This window comes from Asterias amurensis, chromosome 13, assembly GCF_032118995.1.
Source record: "Asterias amurensis chromosome 13, ASM3211899v1".
In the NCBI taxonomy this organism is placed as follows: Eukaryota; Metazoa; Echinodermata; class Asteroidea; order Forcipulatida; family Asteriidae; genus Asterias; species Asterias amurensis.
The window spans coordinates 19,059,222-19,084,686 of record NC_092660.1 but is presented as its reverse complement, the minus strand read 5'-3'; the positions used below and the strand labels follow the sequence as shown (position 1 = coordinate 19,084,686).

At 39.5% G+C, this 25,465-nt stretch overlaps 1 protein-coding gene across 5 annotated transcripts; it reads right to left on the bottom strand.

Annotated features, from left to right (window-relative positions):
• Positions 1 to 1,023: 1,023 nt before the first annotated feature.
• LOC139946183 (uncharacterized) lies at positions 1,024 to 25,465 on the bottom strand. Of its 5 annotated transcripts, none has more exons than XM_071943805.1 (10): positions 25,182 to 25,465; positions 14,052 to 14,105; positions 13,088 to 13,209; positions 12,184 to 12,273; positions 11,793 to 11,924; positions 9,986 to 10,165; positions 8,865 to 8,957; positions 4,998 to 5,255; positions 2,605 to 4,449; positions 1,024 to 1,337 (listed from the first exon to the last, which is right to left on the bottom strand). In XM_071943805.1, exons 2-9 carry the CDS (start codon positions 14,068 to 14,070, stop codon positions 2,608 to 2,610), a joined length of 2,736 nt encoding a protein of 911 aa, XP_071799906.1. In that variant the 5' UTR covers positions 14,071 to 14,105; positions 25,182 to 25,465; the 3' UTR covers positions 1,024 to 1,337; positions 2,605 to 2,607. The 5 variants fall into 5 exon arrangements, with proteins under 5 accessions (XP_071799906.1, XP_071799907.1, XP_071799908.1 ...); XM_071943806.1 differs by lacking the exon at positions 25,182 to 25,465 and adding an exon at positions 16,706 to 16,828; XM_071943807.1 differs by lacking the exon at positions 25,182 to 25,465 and adding an exon at positions 16,588 to 16,730.

The window sequence follows — 25,465 nt, the reverse complement described above, 5'->3', positions numbered from 1 at the left end:
TTTTGTTTTTTAACCCATACACCGATGTGTGTTAGCACTGTATATTCAGTACTTTCCCGAGTCCTGTGAAAAAATATCACAGGCATATTACTCGGGCGGGATTCGAACCCACGACCCTTGTAATTCTAGAGCAGTGTCTTACCAACTAGACTACCGAGGTTGCCCGGCAGCTAGAGGCAGTTCGAATCCTATGGCAGTGGGTACTGCAACGATAGCAAAGTTAACATCTCTTTATCCCGATGTAAAAAAAAACAAAAAAACAATTCTCAACTTGACCCAGTTTGTGGCCAATCTGAGATGATTACAACGACAACTACGTTATGTCCAAAATTATTTCTGGTTTTGAAAAGCAAACTTAATCACTATACTGGCCAAGAACCCCAACGGAGAGAAGACAAGGGAGAAAGCTTTAGTTTTAGAGAACTATTCAAGGGCAAACCCATGCACTCAGGTAGGGACTGGAAACCCAATCCATGTAGTTCCTCGGTAGGATTTGAACCAGGGTCCCAGAGATAGAGGTGAGGATTTGAACCACGGTCCTAGTTGTGTAACGATACTACTACGCAAACTAGACTGCTTAGTACTGGGCATGGAAAGCTCCATTAAAGAAAAAGGCTAAACAACACATCTTCTTCATCTTGCAACCTACACCTGTTATTTTTGTTCCAAACAGTTGACGTAATTGGATCATTAAACTGTATAATATCGCAGGCTTAAGCACACGGTTTAGGTAAAGAAAAAGTACTTATTTTTATGAAATATCTGCTGGCAAACCAGCCGTTGATTTCACCAAACTCTTTGTAACTGAGAATTAATCTTATGACTTAGGATGAGTCCCAGCCCTGCACCGTAGCACGCAAACTTTAAGATTAATCCTAAGTTAGGACGAGTTAATTCTAGCGTTCCATGAAATCGGCTGCAGGAGGCCCTATTGTTTCAATCAGCAACAACATAGCACACTCACTTTTATAAAACTGGAAAAAATATTAGTTGGGAAGATAGCTTGATTTTCTTAATAGCCAAAATGATGTGTTTTAAAACCTAAATATTTCTTTTCTTACATTCAAAAAAGTATAATACTGATAATAAAAAAAAACACATAATGTGAATTAAATTTTTTAATATCAAGTTTTAAAATCTCAATATTAAGAGAACAATAGTTGCTTTTAAAGAAATAACAAAAATGAGTTGAGTCAGCCTTAGTTAAAAATCTAAAACTGTATGCAAAGATTTACTAATGTTTGTGTGCTTGTTTACAACTACACTGTGGTAAAGATAAACATGCGTTGGTCCACAGGCACCTTACTATTAGCAGCCATTCAGGATCTTGAAGAAGCCTAAGGAATAAAAGAAACACATGTCGTTATGGTGTGTCATAAAGGCACCGGACTCAAGCTCTGGTGTTTCTAATCAGCAGCGTGTGGGTCCGAGTCCTGGTCATGACACCTGTCGAGAGGTTTTGCAAGCGTGGGGATACAGATACAGATACAGATATGATAACTGTATCCGTTCACATCAGCCGCATACAGGTATGAGTGGCTCACATTCACCATGAGTGTTTTTCTGACAAACATGACCAAGAAGTCGCCAGTCTTGAAATCAAGTCGGTAATTGTTAAGCGCGGTGTTGCTACGGGGACGGTCCACTCCACTCATCCTCTATCCCAGTATGTGTAAGAGCTGCAACGCGCTGCCTACAACCACTGCGTGAATGAATCGCACTGTGACTGTTGCATTAACGGCAGAATGTGTGTTTGTAACAAATAGGCAGCGCCTAACGACTTGTCATCAAGTCTAGACCGATAGAGACCCCGTGTTTTATACACTGTATTTTCTCATCGCTTTGCTTGCAATTGACTAACAACTTTCTATTTACATCAAGCACAATACCAGTGAAAGCAGTTACGTGGGAAATATATTTAATCTTGGACAAAAATACAACTGAAAGTCTGCAAAACAGTATCGGTTTTTCTACGACGTGTATGAGCTCCTGTATCCATTGCAAACCTGTGTGCAAAATACGGTAGTCGCGGATACGCGTCACGTGAACACATTAAGTGTCGGCGTATCTGTATCTGTATGTGTATCCGTACACTTGCGAAACCTCTCTCTTGAGCAAGACACTTAACCAATAGGATGGGACGTAAAGCTGTTGGTCCCGTTTGTTGTGTAACGCACGTAAAAGAACCCAGAAGTGTTCGTCCCGGTGTTCCTTGTCAGATCGGCAGCATATTGAGCCACAGCACCTTGTAAACCATTAAAGACACTGGACACTATTGTTATTTGTTAACGACCAGTCTTCTCACTTGGTGTATCTCAACATGCGTATAAAATAACAAACCTGTGAAAATTTTTAGCTCAATCGGCTGTCAAAGTTGCGAGATAACCATGGAAGAAAAAAACACTTTGTCACACGAAGTTGTGTGCTTTCAAATGCTTAATTTCGAGACCTCAAATTTTAAATCTGAGGTCTCAAAATCAAATTCGTGGAAAATTACGTCTTTCTCACTTAGTGCTGTCTAAAGAGCCACTATTATTGTTGTTATTATTATTATCAAGGTCGAACCCTGGAAGACGCTAGATAAAATACCCAAATAATACTTACAAATCACTTGTTACTAGGATTACCAAAATCAAAGGCACCGAATGGAGAATCATCAAAGAGAGGTTGACTGTCGGCCGGTTTCTGTCCGATGTTCACGTCGCCAAGTCCAAAGGGATCTGTCCGTACACCAGAAATATCATTACTACCATTGGATTGGTGAGTCGTGTTAACTGTGGCAAAAGTTCTGTGGTACGTTGTGGATGATAAGGAGGAGGAAGATGGTGATGAAAATGATGCAGATGATGACGCCATGATTGAGGTTGGGTTTGAGACAGTCTCGACCTGAGGCCCAGCTTGTGGAGGCAAGACAAAGACCTTCTTGACAGTGGGCGACCCTCTCAGGAAGGGATCGTCGGCAAAAGGGTCATCGGCAACGGGGATGATCGGAACCGCAGCGAGCTTGCTTAGAGAGGGATTAGACGAGGAAGTGGTCATGTGATGGTGAGCCTGGCGATGCATGAGAAAAGAGTCTGGTACCGGTGCTGAGCTGGATAGAATGTCGATTACATTGTCTGAAAGAGGAGCGTCGAGTCGGGACGCCATCCTGGAAGAGTGGATGTTCTTGGCGATGCTGACTCCCATGGATGACGTTGCTGTGTTATGGCAGGAAGATTGGGGTGACTGAGAGGGTAATGAGTTTGACAGTGCCATGGTACCTGTTGTGCCTGTGGGTGAAGCTAATGACGTGTGGGGAGTTGGGATGGCATTGTCTGTAGTTAGGTTATGGATAACAGGGGGACTCTGCTCCCGTCCTGGAGAGGACAGGTTCCCAGTGCTATTCGAATGAGTTGAAGCGAGATCCGAAATGGCGGCCTCGTCATTGCCATGCAGGTTATTGTCAATGTCTAACGAAGCCAGGTTGGAAGGTAATGAGGAAGGGTTTCTTGTTAGGGATGGTGCTGTTATGAGGTTAGCAGTTACTGGGGTAGTTCTTAATTGATCCCCTGCAGAGTCAACAGACAAGTTAGGGGCTGCAAAGGAATGGGATTTGACCCGAGGGGGTATCGGAAGCGGGGAAGTGCCCTCCGAGGCGGAGAGGCTACTTCTGGATCTCCGCGGAGGGGGAGGAGGAACCTCTACGACATCATCAAACTTTAAACTGATACCGTGGCTAAGGATTTCCACCGGCAAAGGAGGCGGCGGGCCTTGAGGAGAGGGCAAGCTGAAATCGTCAGTGATGTCAAATGTTTTTGTGAGATCGAGTGACACTGGAGGTAAATTACCCGAAGCTGTGTTGTTATTAGGTGCTGCTCCCGGGTTGAATTCAGGTACTTTGACCTCGCCGGGTTTGGCCATCTTAAACCCAGCGAATGGATCTTTCTTCTTGGGGTCCTTGGTCTCAGGGCCTTGTCCCAGAAGACCGATGGAACCAAAAGGGTCTGGCTTCTTGGCTTGCCCGTTCTTTTCAACCGGCTTAGGGTGGACCTGCTGAGGCTGAAGGGTGAACGCATCAAAGGAGTTGGATGTGGTGGTCGCAGTGCTGCCAAAGAGATCCTGTCGTTGTTGTGGTTGCTGTTGCATCCCCATGGGTGCCTGCCCAATGGGTGCTTGCCCCATGCCCATGGGTGCTTGCCCCATGCCCATCGGTGCTTGCCCGAAGCCCATGGCTGGCTGGCCCATTCCCATTGGCGCTTGGCCCATACCCATTCCCGCCTGGCTGAAAGGCTGCTGTTGGAACCCGCCACCCATACCAGGTTGTGACACGCCGAATCCGCCCATACCTCCTCCAAATGGATTTGTCGAAGCAGGAGCTGCAGCAGGCTGGGGCGGGGCAGTAAAGGTATCCTTAAATTCCTTGAAGAGGTCGTCAGATGGTTTGGCAGAGCCTGCAGGGGCAGTTTGTACCTTGATCAAAAAGAAAGCAATAGTTGCGTCAACATAAAGTTTGATAAAGGCGGATGTGATATTTGCCCCATTTAGTAGGACAATTGAAGTGTTGGAGTAAAAACACAAGGAATTAAGCAAAACTAAAGATTCAAATTGATCTCAAATTGAAAATGAAAGAGTTTTGATCAGAGCTCCGTTCAAATTTGCAACCCAAGTTATAAATTTGTACAGAGCTTCAATAAACCTTTGAGAAAAATGTAATTCAATAATTTTGGTCTGCATAAAATTTGACTTGATTTCATTTGAATTAGTTAGAACGTGGCAAAAAGGCAAACATAGTTTGATAACAGGAGGATAAAAATGCAAACATAAAAACTAAAGTAAAGACAGGAAAGAAATCCGGCACAAAATTATCCTAGGATAGCTCATAAAGATCCAACCAGTTAGACTCATTTTCATTGGGGTCTTGTAAAATACAGGACTGATAAACTTCACAGATCTGTCATCTAACTTTGTGTGTCTCACATTATACATGAAAAATTCTATTTTCTGAATAAAAATAATACCTGGACTTCTCCGAAGAGATCTGCGGATGGTGCAGGTTGCACAGGGGCAGCCGCAGGGGGTACTACGGGGGCAGGGGCCTGCCGAGGGGCGGCACGGGGCACAGCCTGAGGTGGACGCAATGGTGGTGGGGGCTGTAGTGGAGGCGATGTAGCTGGGGCGAATGGGTCTGCTGTGGTGGACGAAGTAAGGACAGCACCGGGGCTGAAGGGATCTGCATCGGGGGAGTTAAGGTCCAACTGCTCCATGGCTGTGATACCCTGAAAATATAACAAGACAATAGTTTGGGTCATTTTGGGTTTAGAGTATTCGGTGTTGACTGTTCCATGGCTGCAATGATGCCCTGAAAAATAAAGAAACATTAACTCGGTCATTTTGGTTTATAAGCATTTGACGCAAAGGAGCTCTTTACAGGGATAAGAGAACATTTAGTGTTCGATATTAAGCATGGTTCACCCCCCAACCCATTGGCTATAAAAGAAAATCATTAGAATGAATACTTAACCTTTGGAAGTACTGGACAAATGTGACAGAGCAAAGGTTACAGTAATTTTTGAAATGCAAAGAAGAGTGAATTCTGACAGTGTACTTAACCCCCTAATTACTCACACACTCAACATGTAACCTATCACAGAATAGTTCATGTATCTCCAGCAAATGACAGGTCCATGACAACATGTCCACAAACCCCTCCCTCCCCATCTGCCTCGCCCACTCCACCTTAAGCCAGTCCGTGGACACGTCCTCCCCGCCTCCTGTAACATCAGGAGGGAAGTACTTGATTTCTTGGGAGAAGCGCACCCCGCGACTCGCCCTTCGTTTGTTGTTGGGGCGCTTGTGAGTGAGTGCCGACATCTTGGGGTCATGTCTTAATCACTATAGAGGTAACCTTGGGAAGTGACATTTCGGCCCCAATGTCGCATAGCTATAAACGGACGATGACTACCCCACTTATTCACATACAGCCCTTACAAACAGTTTTAACCCATACGAACACGTACCTTATCAAACAAACAATATTGACAAAAAGGACACTTGAAACACACAATGTGTAAAAACCTTTTTTTTTTTTTTTAAGGAATTTTTAATTGTGGGTTGTGTTTCTTCGGAGGGGAGAGGAAGGCGAAAAAAAAAAAATTCTAAGAAAAACTTTGCGATTTATGGTTAAAATGTAATATCCTGCGGTAAGCATGAGTCATTAATTCAGTGAGACACTCCAGTGTTAAATGTATACAAGCCTGTTCCAACAAGGTTACACTTAACATGTGGCAAGGTACTGGCCACGAAATAGCCCACGGCATCCACTGCAATCACTGTGTTGCTCTGTGCTGTTGTTGTAACACAAATAAAAATTGTCCTCATAGAAATGCCCCTTACTAGGGCAAAATCGCTGTGCCTCTTCAGGAGCAAAGTTCAGGGCCTGAAGGTATACATGTACACCATGAGAGAAACTGACTGGGTATTATTTTGAAACTATTTGGGTTGAATAGATGTTAAATTTGCATTAGGGGATAAAGAAGAATACATTTTGTTTTACCCATGATTGCACTTTGCTGTAATGTGTGTTAGCACTGTATGTATACTCAGTACTGTGAAAAAAATCACAGCCATTATTATTATTATTATTATTATTATTATCAAAGAAAAATTGACTTAAGCAGCACTTGAACCGGTGACCTCCAGATCAACGTGCCGGCCCTAAATTCATACGACCATCGAGAGGACGAACGGTTAGGATTATCGCACAAACTTTACAGGAACATGAAGGACCTTTGGACTCAATAGGAGGGGGGGGGGCTGTGCTGAGATTTTACATACTTCCTTTCAAACACGAGAGTCAAAGGAGAAAAGGCACTGAACCCAAATGACATTTGACCCCTTAGAGACTGTTAATTTCTGTATCATCACCATAACGCCCAGTAATTGCTAATCATGTTCATTTCTGCCACGCTATTTTCAGGGAAGTTGTAACATTAATCATAAAGAAACAAGAATACGTGGATTCATTTTAGAGTGGTACAGTCTATGATAACAATGGAAAACATGGGAAAATGTTAATACATCCCGACATGAAGTTCAATCTTGCTGAAAATTGGGGTTGTGATGGGCATTTTACTACAAGTTGCTTGCGGCCGCCATGGTTTCCAAAAACGAGGTATATTCGATTGTTAATAATTTATGGGGCCGAAAATCAGCAAAGAATTGCAATGGCTAGGCTCATAGTGATGAAATGAACAGTCTTTAAAAGGTTTTAAAAAAAAGTTGTATAGAATTTTGTTTGGAGGCAAATACTGCATTATTGATTGTCTCCAATACATTCAAGGTTAACATTTGAACAAGTATTAGTTAAAGTCAGTGGACACTATTGGTAATTACTGAAACTAATTATTCTCATAAAATCTTTCTTGATTACGAGTAATGTGGAGAAGTTGATAGTATAAAACAGTGAGAAACAGCTCCCTCTGAAGTGACGTAGTTTTCTAGAAAGAAGTAATTTTCCCTGAATTTGATTTTGAGACCTCAAGTTTAGAAATTGAGGTCTCGAAATCAAGCATCTGAAAGCACACAACTTCGTGTGACAATGGTGTTTTTTCTTTCATTAATATCTCGCAACTTCGCCTACCGATTGAGCTCAAATTTTCACAGGTTTGTTATTTTATGCATATGTTGTGATACACCAACTGTGCAGACTAGTCTTTGACAATTACCAATAGTGTCCAGTGTCTTTAAGATGGCTACAACGAGTTCTGTTATTGTACTAAAATAAAATATCAAACTGAATGGGCTGAAATTAAAATAAAAAGCCATATAATGAGTTAAAAAAGGCTGGTATAATGACTTGCTTAGTCACAAGTTACTGCTTTAATTTGAATTCCTCAGACTATAGAGACAGTCGCTACATGTATGTCAAATGGTTCGGGCAAGCTTTTGTACAACAACTTCAAAGATAAGCAAACCCTGGGCCCAATTTCATTGAGCTGTTTAAGCACAAAATTTTGCTTAAGCAAAAAAATCCTTGCTTAGAAAAATCAGATTACCGGCCAAGACTCCACTCAATTGTTATGCTAAGTAAACAACAGCTAAATACCAGTCACAAGCAATGTATATGGCATGAAATTTTGGCCACATGTGTAAAATAAGCGAGCTATTTTCGTGCTTGATCAAATTTTTTCTTAAGCAGCTCTATGAAATTGGCCCCTGGTTACATTGGATCTAACAAGCGTTTCCATCAGTAACGTTTCTCAGATTGTCTTTTCCTATTACTTAGGGATTATTCAACTTGTGTGGACAAAATCGCTTCAGTTTTTTTCGCCGATGTATCGCAAAAAACCTGACCACCTTCAGGACTGAAATGTTCACACTTTAGTTTTATTTAAATTGTCCTACATTTATTATTTCAAAGTATCAAATGTTTCAAAAAACCAACTTGGTATACTTTGCCTTTTGTGTCTAAGCAAGTCATTTTACAGACATTATAGACTACATGTTTATCTTGCAAATAACATCTATTAAAGTGTAGGATCACTTGCTACTAAAACACAGGATTCTAGCTACTGGACAATCTTGGTGGTCTAGTTGATACGACACTGCTCTAGAATTGCAAAGGTCGTGGGTTCAAATCCCACCAGAGTAATAGGGCCTGTGATTTTTTGCACAGAACTCGGGAAAGAACTGAGAAGTCTCCCGAACATCCGATAATCTACTCTGCGGTAGTAGATTAAAGTAAGACAGTTCTCTAAGAACAAACTCTACCTGGCAAGTAGATACACACATGGTATTACCGCAAACCAAATATACATTGATACCTCACCATGCAATGCCTCAAATCCTAAATAACTTGCAGATAGTTTATTGAAAAGTGAACATACCATTTGAAGATTGCTGACTTCATTTTCCAAGCTCACTAAGCTGGATATTGCCGTCTCTTGAGGCTCAGCAGTCGTCAGTGTAATCGGAGATTCCTGTTCCATGACAAAAAAGTGAATCAGATGAAACAAAAATGTCAACCGGTCAGTAACAATAACAGAGTAGAGACCATTTAAGAACTCAATTCGCAGTAGTGAAGTTCATAACAAGTAGTCCCCTTGATCCATTACAGTGAAGGTAGTAGTTGTTCCGGCTGGTGTTGTGTATGAAAAAGCCTTTGGAGCGCTACGGTTGCCCGGGTTGTATAATCCCTAGGGAGCTGAGAAAGATCAAAGGAATGTTAAAGGCACAATGACCAGGGCACTAATGCAAAGGGCATTGAGACGGTTAGTATACACATAATGAATGTTTATGAGTTGAAAGATGGAATGTTCTATTCAACGAGGCGGAGCCGAGTTGAATGGAACATTCCAGCTTTCAACGAATGAACATATTCGCACCATTGCACTCATAAACATTCATTATTTGTTTTATATAACATCCAAGTAGATCTTTGTCATTTTGATTGAAAGATACAACTTTCAAAACAAACAAAGCGTAGGCCTACAATTTTCAATTATAGAAGTCGAATGCTAGTAATTTTACTAATGCCTGGCAGTAACACTGCTGCGTTACCAAAGACACGCGCACGCAGTGATGTTTTTACTCGGCTTTTTCGTTCCATCCGAAAAGTACCATTGCACGCTGGCAGCGTGCAATGGTACTTTTCGGATGAAACGAAAAAGCATGGTGAGTGACTCAGCGTCCTCAGCGTGCAATGGTAATTTTATTTGCTATCACGTGACGGACAATCCTCCAATCAAATGGCAAGGATCTGCTTGGGTGTTATATAATGTGAAATGTACTATATAAGAACTAGTTATTCCTATTAATATTATTGGATGATACCTACATCCATATGGACTGTAAAGGGGGCTACACCCTGTTTCAGCCCCAGGAGTACAACATAGGTGGAAATTGCCCCTCGGAGAAATAGTTGGTTTGAAGCCGAGACCTTGAAGTGGCCCTCAGGCCTTGTGTTTCTGGAGCCTTGCAAAAAAATAAAATAAAAATGTGGACTTACAGAGTAGACATTTTCTTCTGCAGGGGCTTTGGAAGTTGGCGATCCCAGAGGATTATCGTAGCTCGGTTCGAGATAAACCGTGCTCTCCTCCATGCGCTTCTTCTGCTCTTCCACTTCCTTCTGCTTGTTGGACAGCACGATCTCAAAGAGATCCTTCAGAGCTATGACCAGTTCATCAGCCTGTGATTAAAGATAGGGTCATAGATTGTATTTTTGTTTGAGAATAGCTGATTTATTGGTAAAATTATCAAGGTACAATGAAAGTTGCTTGTGAAAGTTGAAGTTGAAACTTCAAATGTCATGGTATTTTCAATAGAACGACAAATAAGATTGGGCGATATCGATTTAATTTATTCAAATATATCGCGATATTCGATATAATCACGATTAATTAAATTTGACACCATCAGTCTTCAAACTCCCAGTGAAAGTTGTAGAAGAGACAGTCATAGCATAAGAGAGGTGTTGTAATGACCTATTCTTCTGGTTTTACTCCAAACCTATTGGGTGCAAGATGTAATAGCTAGGAAATACATTGCGATATTGCGATACTTAATCGATATCGTGATTAAAACCCAATCGATCCGATATCGAAATCGTTTCAAAATTAGCATCGCAATATTCGATAATATCGTGATATCGCCCAAGCTTAACGACAAAACCATACACGTTAAGCGAGGTGGTAGGGGTTACTAACCGCATCTCTGGCCGCAGCATATATGTACGCATACAGACACAGTTTCGAAGAAATACAAGATTCATGCATGAATTTTGCTTAGCACAAATCTTACTCAGCAGAAACACCTTACAAGCTGACCATGTCAAAAGCACGTTCCTCTCAACTGACTTATCTTTCAGCGCTTCACAAGACTTGATTATCTTCAAGGAGGCTTCAATCCTTGATTCCGATTGGTCAATCCACAGCAACAAGGAGTCTGATTTTATCTTATAATCGCACGGCCAATCATGACACCTGCGTCTTGTGTGTTCTAACTCCGCGTATTGCACTTTTACAAGCTTATTGTCCAGCTTAAATATCAAAAGTTAATGTAAGATCAAAAGTTGCACGTTTGCGTCAAATGCTGATCGTCACATGCATTGTTCCAAATTTGCTTGAAGATAAATTCATTATCACACGTGCGCTTGCGGAAATACAGAAAAATAGAGCACCTTAATGAATAAGGGACGCAAAAGCACTACATACTTTCCGTATTCTACTCGTGCTCGGGTAATAACTTTTATTATTATTTCTTTCCGATGATAAGTATTCTGGGTTCTTATACGGCAATCTTCCTTAACACTTTTCCACTGGCCTAATGCCAGTTAAAATACCAGATGACCAGTCACAATTTATTCTAAATGGTCCGACTGGCTACTCCAGTATTGAAAAGCATCTCTTATTTCACGTGAAGTATGGACTAGAGGAAAAGGTGATTGACCAGTGCAATGTCAAGCTACCTGGTCCTGCTGAACAATCAATTAAAGAAGTTAAGGGCAAACCCAGATCAAGTCCACGCAAAGACCAATGTTTATCGAGTGGATGTTCAGTGGCGTACAGAGGGCATGCGTAGAGGTTGTAGTGCGAATGACTCTTGTCATGTCGTCTCAGGGTGAGGGGCAATTTAAGCATGTTATCATTTTGTTATAACTGTGTTATGAAAGCTGCTGTTGGTAACCAATGATGCACCATGCCAAGTAGGTTGGTTCCAAATAGTTGACTACCGTAGTTCAACTAGACAGAGTTTGGGCAATGATAGTCAAACTATGGTCAACGATAGTCTTTGCGCAAACTTGGCCCATTTTGTACCTGATTCTGTGTCTTGATGGCGTAGAATTTGTGGTTGCCAGCTTCACCGTAGATATAACCAAAGGCTCGCTTGTCAGTCGGATCTCTTGAAATAAACGAGATCTTTATGACATCATGTGTGTGTAGGTTTGCCTGTGGAAGAAATAATGTACAAATACAAATAAAGCACTGGCGTCAACTATATGCAGGGCTAGTCAGTGCCTTTGTGCACTTACTATTTTACCATAGAGGAGGCTTTCCAAAATAAAATAAAACGCCTTGGTGCCCTTGTCCTTTCAAAGGAAGTGCCAGGTATTTTATTATTACAATTACCAAAACTTGATATCATTTTTAATATTTTGTATCAGGATTGTGAAATTCAGAAATATTTAAGAAAAACTTTTCATCTTACCAATGACTTTAAGTCAATTATCTTAATGCCTTCTAATGACACGTTGACGATGATTTGCTGTTTGTGTTCTCCGGCTGTTTTGACAAGGGCCTAATTGGTTATGAGAAAGAAAAAGTAATTAAGAAATTTGATTAAGAGAGTTAATTGGAGAGAGAAGTCTCAACTGCCAAATTGCATGTTAGAAGAATTGGTTTTTGCTAACAAAACAGTTGCTGGCAGTGTAAGCACTTTATGTAAAAGTTTGTCCAAGTTTGAGATCAAACGGCCGTCTAGATCACAAGAGAATAGTGAAAAACCGATTAAAAGTTTTGCAATGCTGAGACAAAATTCATTTTTGTGAAATTGTTTCATTCATTTCTTAAAAGCTCCAGCACCCAATGCACTTAGGCAAGCAATACTTTAAAGGAAGCTTTCTACCATCGTTATCTTTAAAGGAACACGTTGCCTTGTATTGGACGAGTTGTTCTGTAAAAAGCATTTGTAACCCTTTTTATAAAATGCATATGGTTGGAAAGATGTTTTAAAAGTAGAATACAATGATCCACACAAGTTTGCCTCGAAATTGCGTGGTTTTCCTTTTACTGTGCGAACTAACACGGTCGGCCATTTGTGGGAGTAAAAAATTTGACTCCCATAAATGGCCGATCGTGTTAGTCACAAGGTAAAAGGAAAACCGTGCAAGTTCGAGGCATGTTTGTGTGGATCATTGTATTCTACTTTAACAATATCTTTCTAACCAGATCAATTTTATAACAAACGGTTACAAAAGCTTTTCAAAGACCAACTCGACCGATCCAAGGCAACGTGTTCCTTTAAACCGTGTGTGTAAGTTTAATGTAAATCTGTGGATGTTTGTGTTTAGTGTCAAACAAAAAGTACCAAGACCTTTTAAACTTTCACCTACCTTTAATTTTCCCATCGTATCCAGACACATTTTGTCGCCTCTGGCCTCCTCTACGGTATCAATTCCGATTAGTTTGGCTCGGAAGTTCTCCCCAAATGCCTTAAACCGGGCCTCTCTTTCCTCTGTGTGTCACGTTTTGATGGAGAAAAAAATGGATTAATTGAAAGGTCACATACAGGTTCGGTACGCCTTAATAATTAGGGCTAAAATTTGGGGTGAACATTCACAGTAGAGCTTCTACCTCAACATTTATTTGTCATTTCGGTTTTACTAAAATATAGTCTGAGAAAGTCCGGAGACTCAAAATAATAAGTTTACAAAGATAAAAAAGTGACATAAAATAGGGATGGAAAATAAAATAAGTTAGAAGTAAACGTTAGGCACTCACAACTAAAAAAAGAAAGAAAAAGCAGTTAGACAAAACTAGTGAGAGCTGCATTTAAAATCTATATCTGGAGGTACTACTTTTGGTAATTTGTCAAAAAACAGTATCCTCACTTGGTGTATCCCACCATTGCATACAGCATGAAATAACAAACCAGGGAAAATTTTGGCTCAACTGGCAATCAAAGTTACAATAAATTTAAAATGAAAACCCACATGAAAATCCACTTTTGTGGCATAGATTTGTGTGCTTTCAGATGCTTTGACAAATACTTTTTCAAATTTGTGGGTTAAAATTACCTATTTTTTCTAAAAAGTCCATTGCTTCAAAGGCGGTCATTTCTAACAATTTTCTATCACATGACAAACCATGACTGGTAAACTTTAAGAACTTTGGGTCAAAAAAAGAAAAATTTACTAGAGCAGCATTTGAACATCCAGATAAGGCGCTGGTGCTCCACCAACTGAGCTTTCTAGCCCTAATGTTGGCAGTCTCCCTATTTAGTCAATTACTTGTTCATTAATTAAGTTAAATACCAGAAAGGATTTTCTGAATTTAATATTACTTCCATGAACTTACCTCTCTTTTTATTCGACATTTTGTTTGGTTCTATACTCTCATTACCCAGAGAATCTGCAGATAAAAAAAAAGAAAACATTTTATTTTTATAATTTTTTTTATTGTGTATTTCTGGCTATGAAACCAAAGATTCCTCATACATGTAAGTGATCTTAAAGGCAAAGAATACAATGTAACCTTTTTTAAAACGTTTTTTTAACTGTTCAATTGTTTTTAATCCTATTTAAAGGCAGTGGACACTATTGGTAATTACTCAAAATAATGATTAGCATAAAACTTTTCTTGGTGACGAGTAATGGGGAGAGGTTGATGGTATAAAACATTGTGGGAAACGGCTCCCTCTAAAATGCCATACTTTTCAAGGAAGTAATTTTCCACGAGTTTGATTTCGAGACCTCAAGTTTAGAACTTGAGGTCTTGAAATCAACCATCTAAACGTACACAACTTCATGTGACAAGGGTGTTTTTTTCTTTCATTATTATCTCGCAAGTTCGATGACCGATTGAGCTCAAATTTTCACAGGTTTGTTATTTTATGCATACATGTATGTTGAGACACACCAACTGTGAAGGCTAGTCTTTAACAATTACCAATAGTGTCCACTGCCTTTAAATGAAGATCTATACGGGAAAACGAACCAGTGAAAATTTAATTTCAAAAGGTGGTAGTAAGAAGAAACTACAAATAAATAGTAAACTTGCGAGTACAACCATGTGTAAATCTCTTAGGGTGAGTGTTGGCTCTACAAAGAGACAGTTTGGTCTCGGCGTTTCGAACAGTATACACTGCTCGTCTTCATGTGAAGGTGGTAGGTGGTACTGTTTCAAGAAATACAGCAACATTATCCATAATCGGAATACACATTTTGAGAATCGTTTCATGCAGAAATGTTTTTTCAGAATGAAATGTGTTCGAATCCTGTCTCTCTAAAACCTTATCCATTAGAAGTAAGGCCAAATATCAAAAAATACCAGTTGATCGTCCGGATTTTTCAAAAAAGATGAGGATGAGGGTCTTACTATTTACTATTTTTTTTCAAGATGGCTGCTAAGTATTTCAAATCAAACAGGCCACCAATTCTTCAGTTTGAATCAACCGCAAACTTATTTATACCTATTAGTTGCATGAGGACCTGTGTTAACACTAACACTAACAGGGTCGGATAACACTAAAAAGATTTACTGGTAGGCATTCACTTATATTGGTTTATGAAACAGACGGTTACAATTGTTCGAGAGCATCAAGTTAGATTTCGGGAAAAGCTCCTAGGCCAGTCCTTTTAAAAAGATGGATTAAAAAAAAGTTTTATTTTTATTTTACAAAAATCGATAAATAGTAAATAGTAAAAAAAAAAGGATGCGGCCCCAAAAAAGGATGCGGACGGGGACGATCAACTGGAATTTTTTTTTATTTGGCCTAAAATGTTTCTCATAATAAATGTTACGTTATAAACAGCTGAAGTGCTTCTTACAAAGTAAATTTTAATGGTCACTGTTTTTTTCGGATGAATAACAAAAGGTTTACCCCCTAAAGGGGGGAGTCCAAGGTCAAATTCAGTTTATGATTTGAAGAAAATAATAGAAGGCATGAAAGAGTCTGAATTCAGATAAAAGTCTGAAGTGTCTCGTCCCTATACAACCAGCATGAAGGAAAACTTACACAAAATCCAACTAAAGCAAAATTTAACCAACAACATGTAATACTTTTCCCCTTCATTTTGAGCAAATGAAACATTGTTTTATAATCAGGACATTTTTTTTCACAACTGAGATTGAGAAGTCTCAAGGATTCCCAAAATTTTCTTCGCGGTATTAGAGAAGACTCCCGAATTCAGAAAAAACTACTCCTCGGTAGTAGAATGTTGTAAAGCAAGACAAGTTTCATAAGAACATACACGTAAGAAGCTACCAGGCAAGTTGATATACACATTACCGCAAACCAATACACAGATACCTCACCATGCAATCCCTCAAATCCCATATTTTGAATCCGACTAAAATTGTACCCAATACTTAAAGTTACTTATACTATTAATAACATCTTTAGAGCAAACAAACCACTGCTGAAAACAAACTTACATTGGAAATTGTACAGTAGTGACAAACATGTATGTTCAAGTTCATGGCACAATGTACGTTAATAATAATAATAATTTAAGACTTGTAATGCGCACATATCCACCCAGCTGGGTGTTCAAGGCATGGTGTACACTACAACTACAAGTACATTCACAACAGTAGGCCTCCTGGCCCTACAATGTGCCTGTAGACAATAAAAACGGATACCTACTGTACATGTGAAGGTTTTCCAAGAACTATTGCCGTGTCTTCAAATAATGCAGAAAGGATTAAAGCCACACATTTCTTGTGAAAATTCGCGTTGCAAACTGTTCACAATGAAAAAAGGGGTGGATCCAATTTAACCTTACAGACCTCAGTTGATATTTGTGTAACCTATGGACTCGAACGGTCCACACACACACAGGTACAAAAGTTATCAACAATTTCAGAAGCAGTCAGAAGCAACTTTTCTTACAGACTCAACAAGTGACGTTTCAATCAACCAAGCTGAGATCCTTGCCTTGTTCTGGTTGTCCAGATAAAACTGACTCTTCACCAAGGCTTTAAAATATCAGATGGATTCAGCTTCTTACCAAGAGTGATGGCGGCTTGTGCGTCGTCGCTGGAAGGTGGGAGTTGGCTTCAGCAGGAAAAGCAAAAAACTAGTGGTGTGTTGGTCCCCAACCAGAGCTCTCAGTGACCCTTGTACCCCAGATCTACACAGGGCAAACAACCCCCAATAAACACTTGTAAGATAAGGCCATGCAAATAAAAAACTGTGTGTGCTGTACTCCAGATAAAGTTGGTTCTTTTCTTCTTTTTTGTCGCCTCCATGTTCTAATCACTGACAAATACGTGTAATCAGGAAAACTACACAGGCTGTTCGCACTGGACTTAAAATAGGTACGTTACCCATTGGCTCGGTTAGTTTGCCCAACACGGCTTTAGACAAACTTTAATATGACTAATAATTTTGCGCATAGTATCAAAACATGTGATAGTTATCTCTGTGATGTACATGTAGTAGTACAATGGACTGTTACGCACATTCTATGTAGCACTAGCAGGGACAAATGTACGTGAACATGTATGTTGCAAACTTTGTAAAGATAAAAGGTAAATAATGAGTGACTGGCACAATGACCAGTAAATCTACACTGTTACAAGCACAGTGGTCCTTGCTTGCTCAATATGCCCATATGCCTAATGGTACTAAACACACAGGCATATTACTCAGGTGGAATACATAGGATTCAAATTCCCTCTAGCTACCAGGCTATATCGGTAATCTAATTTGTAAGACACTGCTCTAGAATCGCAAGGGTCATGGGTAAGCTTGGGCGATATCGATTAATTTTATTCACGATATATCGCCGACAATATATCGCGATATTCGATATAATCCGATTAATTAAATTTGACATCATCAGTCTTCAAACTCCAAGTAACAGTTGTAGAAGAGACAGTCATAGCATAAGAGAGGTGTTCTAATGACCTATTCTTCTGGTTTTACTCCAAACCCATGGGGTGCAAGATGTCTAAGCTTGCAAATACATCGCGATATTTAATCGATATCGCGATATAACGCGATATATCGATATTTCGATTAAAACCAAATCCATCCGATATCGAAATCGTTTCCAAATTAATATCGCGATATTCAATAATATCGCGATATCGCCCAAGCTAAGTCATGGGTTCAAATCCCACCCGAGTAATATGCCTGTGATTTTTTTTAACAGGACTCAGGAAAGTACCGAGTATACAGTGCTAACCACACATCGGTGAATATGGGTAAAAACAAAAAACTAATATTCTTTATCCCCGATGCAAATTTAACATCTAGGCCTTATGTTTTTATTTGAACAAGCACTATGACATGCAGTATAAGCTATCTCAAGTCTTTATATGCCATACAATCAACACTCAATAGAGTTTAAAGGATCTATATAACTTTAGTAGCACAAAAAACACATTGTCCACAGATTTACACTAAACTTACACAGTTTGAAGATAATTATAGTAGAAAGCTTCCCTGTAAATACTACGTGCTGAGTTGTTGTAGTTTTTGGGAAATGAGTAAAAAAATGTCATGAAAATAATTTTCGTCTCATGAGACGAAAATTATTTTAATCATTTACAAAAGTATTTTCAGGACATTGTTTTACTCATTTCTAAAAAACTACAGCACCTCAGTAAGTAAGATTTGCAGGGAAGCTTTCCACCTGAAAAAGTACCCAAATCCTTTAAGAAAAAGAAAGATATTAAACAGTGAAGTACTGTTTTTGAATTGTACTCAGTGTGTTTATATCTTGCAGCCAGGGCCCAGCTGCTTTAAAAGCAGAAAATATAGCTTAACAATTGTCTGCTAAGCAGAGATGAGCAGGGTACCAGTCACAATTAATTTGTGCATTCCACATGGTAGTTTAGCTGGTAACCTTAAACTGGTAAGCATAATTTTGTTGTGCTTTAGCTACTTTTTTTTTTTTTTTTTTTAAGCAGCTCCATGAAATTAGGCCCTGCACATTCCACCAGTGCATGATGAACACACAAACATTCCATCTTGAGGCTAATGTAAGCAATGATTGTTTACAGAACAGGTGTTTGTTCATGACAGGGTGTTTTGTTACAGAAACACAGGGGAATGCCAAATGGTGAGCTTTAACAGGAAGGCATTTGAACATGATCAATGCAAATAGGAACCTCCATGGTATAGGTCATGCTGGATTTACATGTAAATGTACACAGCCATCATCATGGGTACACCTTTTGTTACAAAGACACCAAATGAACAACAGATAAATTCTGAGTAACTCTTTGTTATTCGATAAACCCATTTCATTTCATTTCATTTTTGTTGATTGATACATTATATCATCAATGCATTGAGATAGCTGCTACATTCATGTTGGTTTTTAATTTGTTGTTCATAAAATGGACACAAACAAAACATGTTCCCATGTTTTAGGCTGGGCACAAATGTAGGCCTATGTAGTAAACCACAAGGGAAACTGGTTTGGTAAACTTGAAATGATTTGAACAATCTCCAAATTTGTTTTAAATGTACAGGGGTTGATTTCGCAAAGAGTTAGGACTAGTCTTATCTCGAGTTAGGACCAGTTTCTCGTCCTAACTTAGGACTAATAGGACTAGTCCTAACTCTTTGTGAAATCGACCCCAGGGACACTACATGTCGGATTTTGCCTTTAACATTTTTCAGTGACTAACCATCAGGACCAGTTAGCTTTTCATTTCACTGGCCCATCAGCTTGTTCAAAACTAAAGCCTGCCTGACCACTTGGAGCATGGAGATGGTTGGTTGGAGCTTCCTCTATGGTTGAAGCATGGTTGTAAGATTCTTAGTGGGTTTTTACTGATTATTTTTGTTCTACGGCTTGTGGGAGCGGAGAGGTTTGGGCAGTTTTTGCTAATGTGGTGTTTTTGTTGAGATATGACTGTTTTTTACTTATCTTTTATCAGTGTATAAATCATAGTTTTATAAACATTTTTTTGTTCTAAGTCTTGGAGCTTTTTATCAATGTTTTGACATGTAAATTTTCCATTTCTATCTTTTTAATGATGGACAAATAAAATGATTGAACATTGAATGTCAGTGTACCATGGTCCTTTCTCAATGGTGTACTTCCAACACCAAAGCACTGTGGTCCAACAGCTACTCAGACATCTGGCACTATAGGACACAACCTGTGTTAAATTGAGTGTGCATAGTAAGGCTACATTATACCCTAGCACTAATGCAGAATGTACACAATGTACCACACACCATGCACTGTGTCCTTGGCAAATTCGTAGACTTGTTTTCAAGTCTGAGATCGCAATATTTTCTCTGCATGAGCAACAGAAAAATGCCTCACACAATTAGCCTATCACCATCCTAACTCGCGGTCACAGATTACCCTCAAGAGGGCGCTGTTTCAGGCAATACTGTACTGGCCGTCAGGTAGACTAGAAACAAAACCACAATCACAGACTTGGAACCAATTCTAGGCAAATACATTGAATATAGGTACAGGGTACGTTTCCATTTACTGGTACCTGTGTGAAGCAAGTTGCTTGTACTTCACAAGTTGTAATTCAGGTCAGGGCCACTTTCCTCAGACAGTCACCTCCATGGTTTGTACCATAAGTTAAATAAATTACAAACCACCATCTCAAGTGGAGTGGAATAAACCGTTGCAACCCTCAAGGTGTTCACGCACACTTGAAGCAGTTTTTAATAGTAAAGATTGCTTTAGCCCAGGATAAAAGCACTGGACACTTTGTTGCACATCCACAAAATGGTAACAGACCTTTACAGGGAACGACTTTGAGAGAAAAATACACAATACTGCAGGGGCTTACATGTAGGTACATGTAGCTCAACAGTTTTACGGTCCAGACTATAATTTTTTTTACATGACCAGAATCAAAAAGAGGGAAAAACTTTCTCAGCCCTGCTTGAACAATTAAGCAATTTATAATCCTAGGAGAAGATTGATCTTATACGTCTTTTGGGGTATAAAATGACTTCATGTATAAATTAAAGTCACCTGGAAGTGGTATTTTTTTAAAATAAAGCTTTTGTCACTAATATATGTGTTTTGATGAGTGGAATGTGAATAAACAGTTAACTAAGGTTTTAAAAAATCAGTTCAAATGTTATTTACAAATTTAAGAGTAGACCCCGACCCAAGAGGGCGCTGTTTGTGACGTCAATCGAGGCAGACTTTGCCTGTAATGCGTAGAGTAAACACAATTGCAAAGTACATGTACGGACCAAGTCGTGAGTTTGTACGTTTAAAAAAAAATAAAAAAGTTTTTTTTCCGGCAATGCCGACCAGTGTGTATTGTTGCTGAATGCAGAAACTACGCATTGGAGGCAAAGTGTGCCTTGATTTATGTCACAAAAGGGGTAGGCGGAGTCAGCCCCCCAAACAACTTTATATATTTTTTTAACATATAAATCGTGACAAACAATTACCAAAAAAATTGTTTTATTGTACGTAAGCATAAACTCTTATGATTGAAAGAAAAAAATTCTATTTCCAGGTGACTTTAAGGGAATAAAAGAGTAGGCGACGAGTTCTTAAACGACTGTTTAAAACCAGCAGGGTTGCAGCTGTGTGATAAAGGCTTGAGTCGAAAGGCGAGGGCCTTTATCGCACAGGCAGACCCTGCAAGGTTTTAAACGGCCGTTTAAGAAGGAGTCACTACTCTTTTATTCCAATTCATAAATACCCTAAACGCCAAAAAGCGAAATAATTTCACAAAATAGACATTGTGTGTGACACTTTCTTTTGCGAATTTTTTGAAGTTTGCAAATTTCCATAAAATTTTTCAACAATGTTTCATGCGCGTTGGGCGGTGTGTAGCGCATGTACACGCATATTACACGCTGTTACTAATAGCTATGAATTGCGTTCTGCGTAATTTAAATTGGCGTACATTAGCGTGCGAGCCTAACACGCGATGCCAGCCGGTCTTAAACAGCTTCAGCTGTGACTTTATTAACCGTTTAAACACCCCCTTACGACCGCTCTCAACCAATAGAAATAGCGCAACTGTCTGGGGTATTTTTGAAAACTAAACCAACAGAATTCAAGGCTAATATTGGAAAAAAAATCTGTGCCTGTACAATATTTTATTACACAGTGAGGTTTTGGCTGGACTTGTCCGGTCAAAAGTTTACTGGCCCAAGACTAAACATCGCTGGCCTTGGGCCTGTGGGTCCAGTGTAAAATCGGAGCACTGCTTTAACAATCATTGGTTCATGCACACTACTTGTACATTCTTCATCATCATCAGTAGTGCCAGAGCCTCCAGACAACATTCGCTACATGCCATAGGGTACACACATTCCTGCAGTCTGTCTTTACAACACAACAGTGTACTGCATCAATTCAAGGGCAAAGCATATACATTGTAATTTGTTTAAAAGCCATTATACACTTTCGGAATAGAACAAAAAAAAAACAAGTTCACAGATTTACAAATAACTTACAGGGTTTACAAAAGGTAATGGTAAAAGACTTCTTTTGAGATATTATTCCATGAAATGCTTTACTTTTTGAGAAAACATTAAAACAATTATCAATTCTCGACAACGAGAATTACGGATTATAGTAAACACATCTCATGACACGGCGAAACGTGTGGAAACAAGGGTGAGTTTTCCCGTTATTTTTTCCCGACTCCGATGACCGATTGAGTCTAAATTTTCACAGGTTTGTTATTTTATATATAAGTTGTGATACACGAAGTGTGGGCCTTTGGACAATACTGTTAACCGAAAGTGCCCAAGGGCTTTAACCCTAATACACCTTGATGTGTTTTAAAGGCAGTGGACACTAATGGTAATTGTCAAAGACTAGTCTTCACAGTTGGTGTATCTCAACATATGCATAAAATAACAAACCTGTGAAAATTTGAGCTCAATCGGTCACCAAACTTGCGAGATAATAATGAAAGAAAAAACACCCCTGTCACACGAAGTTGTGTGCTTTCATAAAGATTGATTCCGAGACCTCAAATTCTAAATCCGAAAAGACTGGTCTTTGACATTACCAATAGTGTCCAGTGTCTTCAAGAGCATTCCCCATAGACCATGTGAACTTTGTTTACAATCACTGTGACCTTGTGTATTCGGTAGGTATTCTGGGAATAATGACATTTTGTGTCATAATTTCAAGTCCACATAAATCCAAGAGTTATGAAAGTAAAAGCTGGACAAGTTTTGAGATGTGCCCCACCTTTCATCATATCAAAAGTTGATGGGAATTAGACAAGCAATCTCCATAAAATATAAGATTTTATGTTTTCTTCCTTTGAGCTGTGTACAAATCGTGCCTGCAGGAAGTCCAGGCTCTGTGGCTCTTTTGTAAACATGTGATGTCACAGGTCACATTGTCTATATAACAATAATATTGAGGACTAGTCTAGTGACGACACCTAACCAGTGAAATGACAAACTCACTGGTCCTCCTGGCTAGTCACTGAAAGAGTTCAGGGCAAACCTTGGCTGTATTTAAAGTCACAGTAGCCTACATTTTAGCACATGGTGCTTGCCATCATTTAAACAAACACAATTAATATCTGGCACGGTTGCTCCTACCGTGTTGATACTTTTTTGAAATCCGAGAACAGCTGATGACTTGGGCACAATTTATGTTTTGGTCTCATGCCAAGAACTACTTGCAAAGCATCACAGGTTAAGTCTACATTTGTACAGTGCAGTACTTGTTTCCTTGCAAAATCTGCATTCACTAGGAACTTGTAGCCAACATGGCACCAGTATTGGGGATAGATAATTTTGTTTTGAAAACAATTAAACACAAAATTTGGACTGTATGTACCATGTACATGAAGGGCTCAAATTTTGAGGGAAAATCCACAAGACCACAGTAGCTAAAATGTTTGTTAGACCAGAGATATTTTTATACGACCAGGGGTGGATTTCACAAAGGTAGTCCTAACTTAGGACTAGTCCTAAGCAATACTAAATGGTAGGACTGGTCCTAAGTTACAGTAGGACCAGTAACTCATCCTAACTTAGGACTGGTCCTATCTCTTAACATTGCCTAGGACAAGTCCTAAGTTAGGACTACCTTTGTGAAATCCACCCCAGAATCTACATGAGAAAAAAAGCTCCCAACACAGTTTAACATGCATTGAACAAGCTTGGTGACATGTAAGAGAAGATTGATCTCATTAATGTCTTCATTATACGATAAATTAAAAAGTGCGGCATTGTTATTGAATCGAAAAACACATACTGTAGGCCTACCTATTACCCCCTACAAAGTTTGCACCGTAAAAAAGTTGCAGCTTGTGCAAACTTTAATGAAGATTGCATGCAACACATTACAATATTATTATGAGCACATGCAATAAAGTTTTCACTCTAAAGCAAGTCAGTTGCAGACGTTCAGGACGGTCTAACAGGGCCATCAATTTCCATTTTTATTTCACAAAACGATGTCATCCAGGTATTAATATCAACATTTCTTTACCAATCAAGCTGAATAGTTCAGGACACAAGCAAGGTATGAGTAAAAACTTCAGCTCCCTCAGTAGGCCCTTATGGTAAAAATATGACAAAAACATTGGTAGACATTTTTTCTAAAGGCTACGGCCCTCCTGGACTCTGCACTGTTGTATGCTTTGATCGGAGGAGTCCACTGTACCTGGGCTAGGCACTACTCCTAGAACTATGAAGTTTGTTCCGAATTCCGCTATTGCTCTACGAACCTCATAGAGGGTGAACCCCAAACATTTTGCCCTTTCTACATTCTTCCACAGTACGGAGACGTTAGCAGAATGAACCTCAAAGTTCTAGGAGTAGGCTAGGCACTGTGTACGACCAAAAGCCAAATTCATACTTCCTACGAATGCATGGGAAGCAAATTTTGCTGTCACACTGCTGCTTTCACAGCAATTGTTTCGTAGGAGTTGATACAAAATTTGGGATAATTTTCCGCACGTCGCCACCAATTTATCCGCAAATAATTTAAATCAACTCCAAAACCACTTTTTTAATGCTGATTTCGGATAACTTTCCGTATGGCGCCACCACTTTTTCACTAATTTTTACAAAAAGGGATATCTCATTGAGGTAAATTAGATACTATGTTATTTTATATCGAATGAATAAGTGGTGGCGCCATACGGAAACTTTTCCCTGATTTCCCCCAGGTATATTACTAACAACTTACCAATAGTGCAATACCATACTAAATTGTGGAGAGCACATTAACTCGAAATTGGTTCTACCATGGAGCTATACCTCCGGCATGGCCCAGGCCAAGTAAAATAAGGACGTTTACACATGTCAAAGTGTCAGACACACTTTGTTCTGGTTTGGCCTTGGGCTTGGGGCTCTTTCTGAATTTTCGCTTTTTGGACACATGACACAGTGACACAGTGACACAGTGTCAGTGTGTGTGTCACTAGCACTGAATTAAAACATGACTAGTTTAGTGGCCGGGGCTAGACCTAAGTATTTGTCTTAATACTACCCTGGCTACCTACTTACTTAGTACGGTATTTATTATAAAAACAAATGTTACTTACTTTGCTTTTTTGGTTAACAGGATCAGGAACGGAAACGGGTGAGGTCTCTGTTTTACTGTAAAGAATGAGTGAGAAGGTGCTGTTTTGGTCCCTGAACTAGCCTACCTCCGGCAGTGACCGCCTGCAGGGTGAAGAGTGTGCTACTACAGTGTGTATTTCCAACTCAAGGGAGCATGGAAAGATCCTGTTATTAAGAAAATGTCGCCTTATTTCTTACCCCACATCGTACGAAAGCACACAAACATCGAGCACTGAGAGGGGGTCGGCCCACTACTTGTACACGT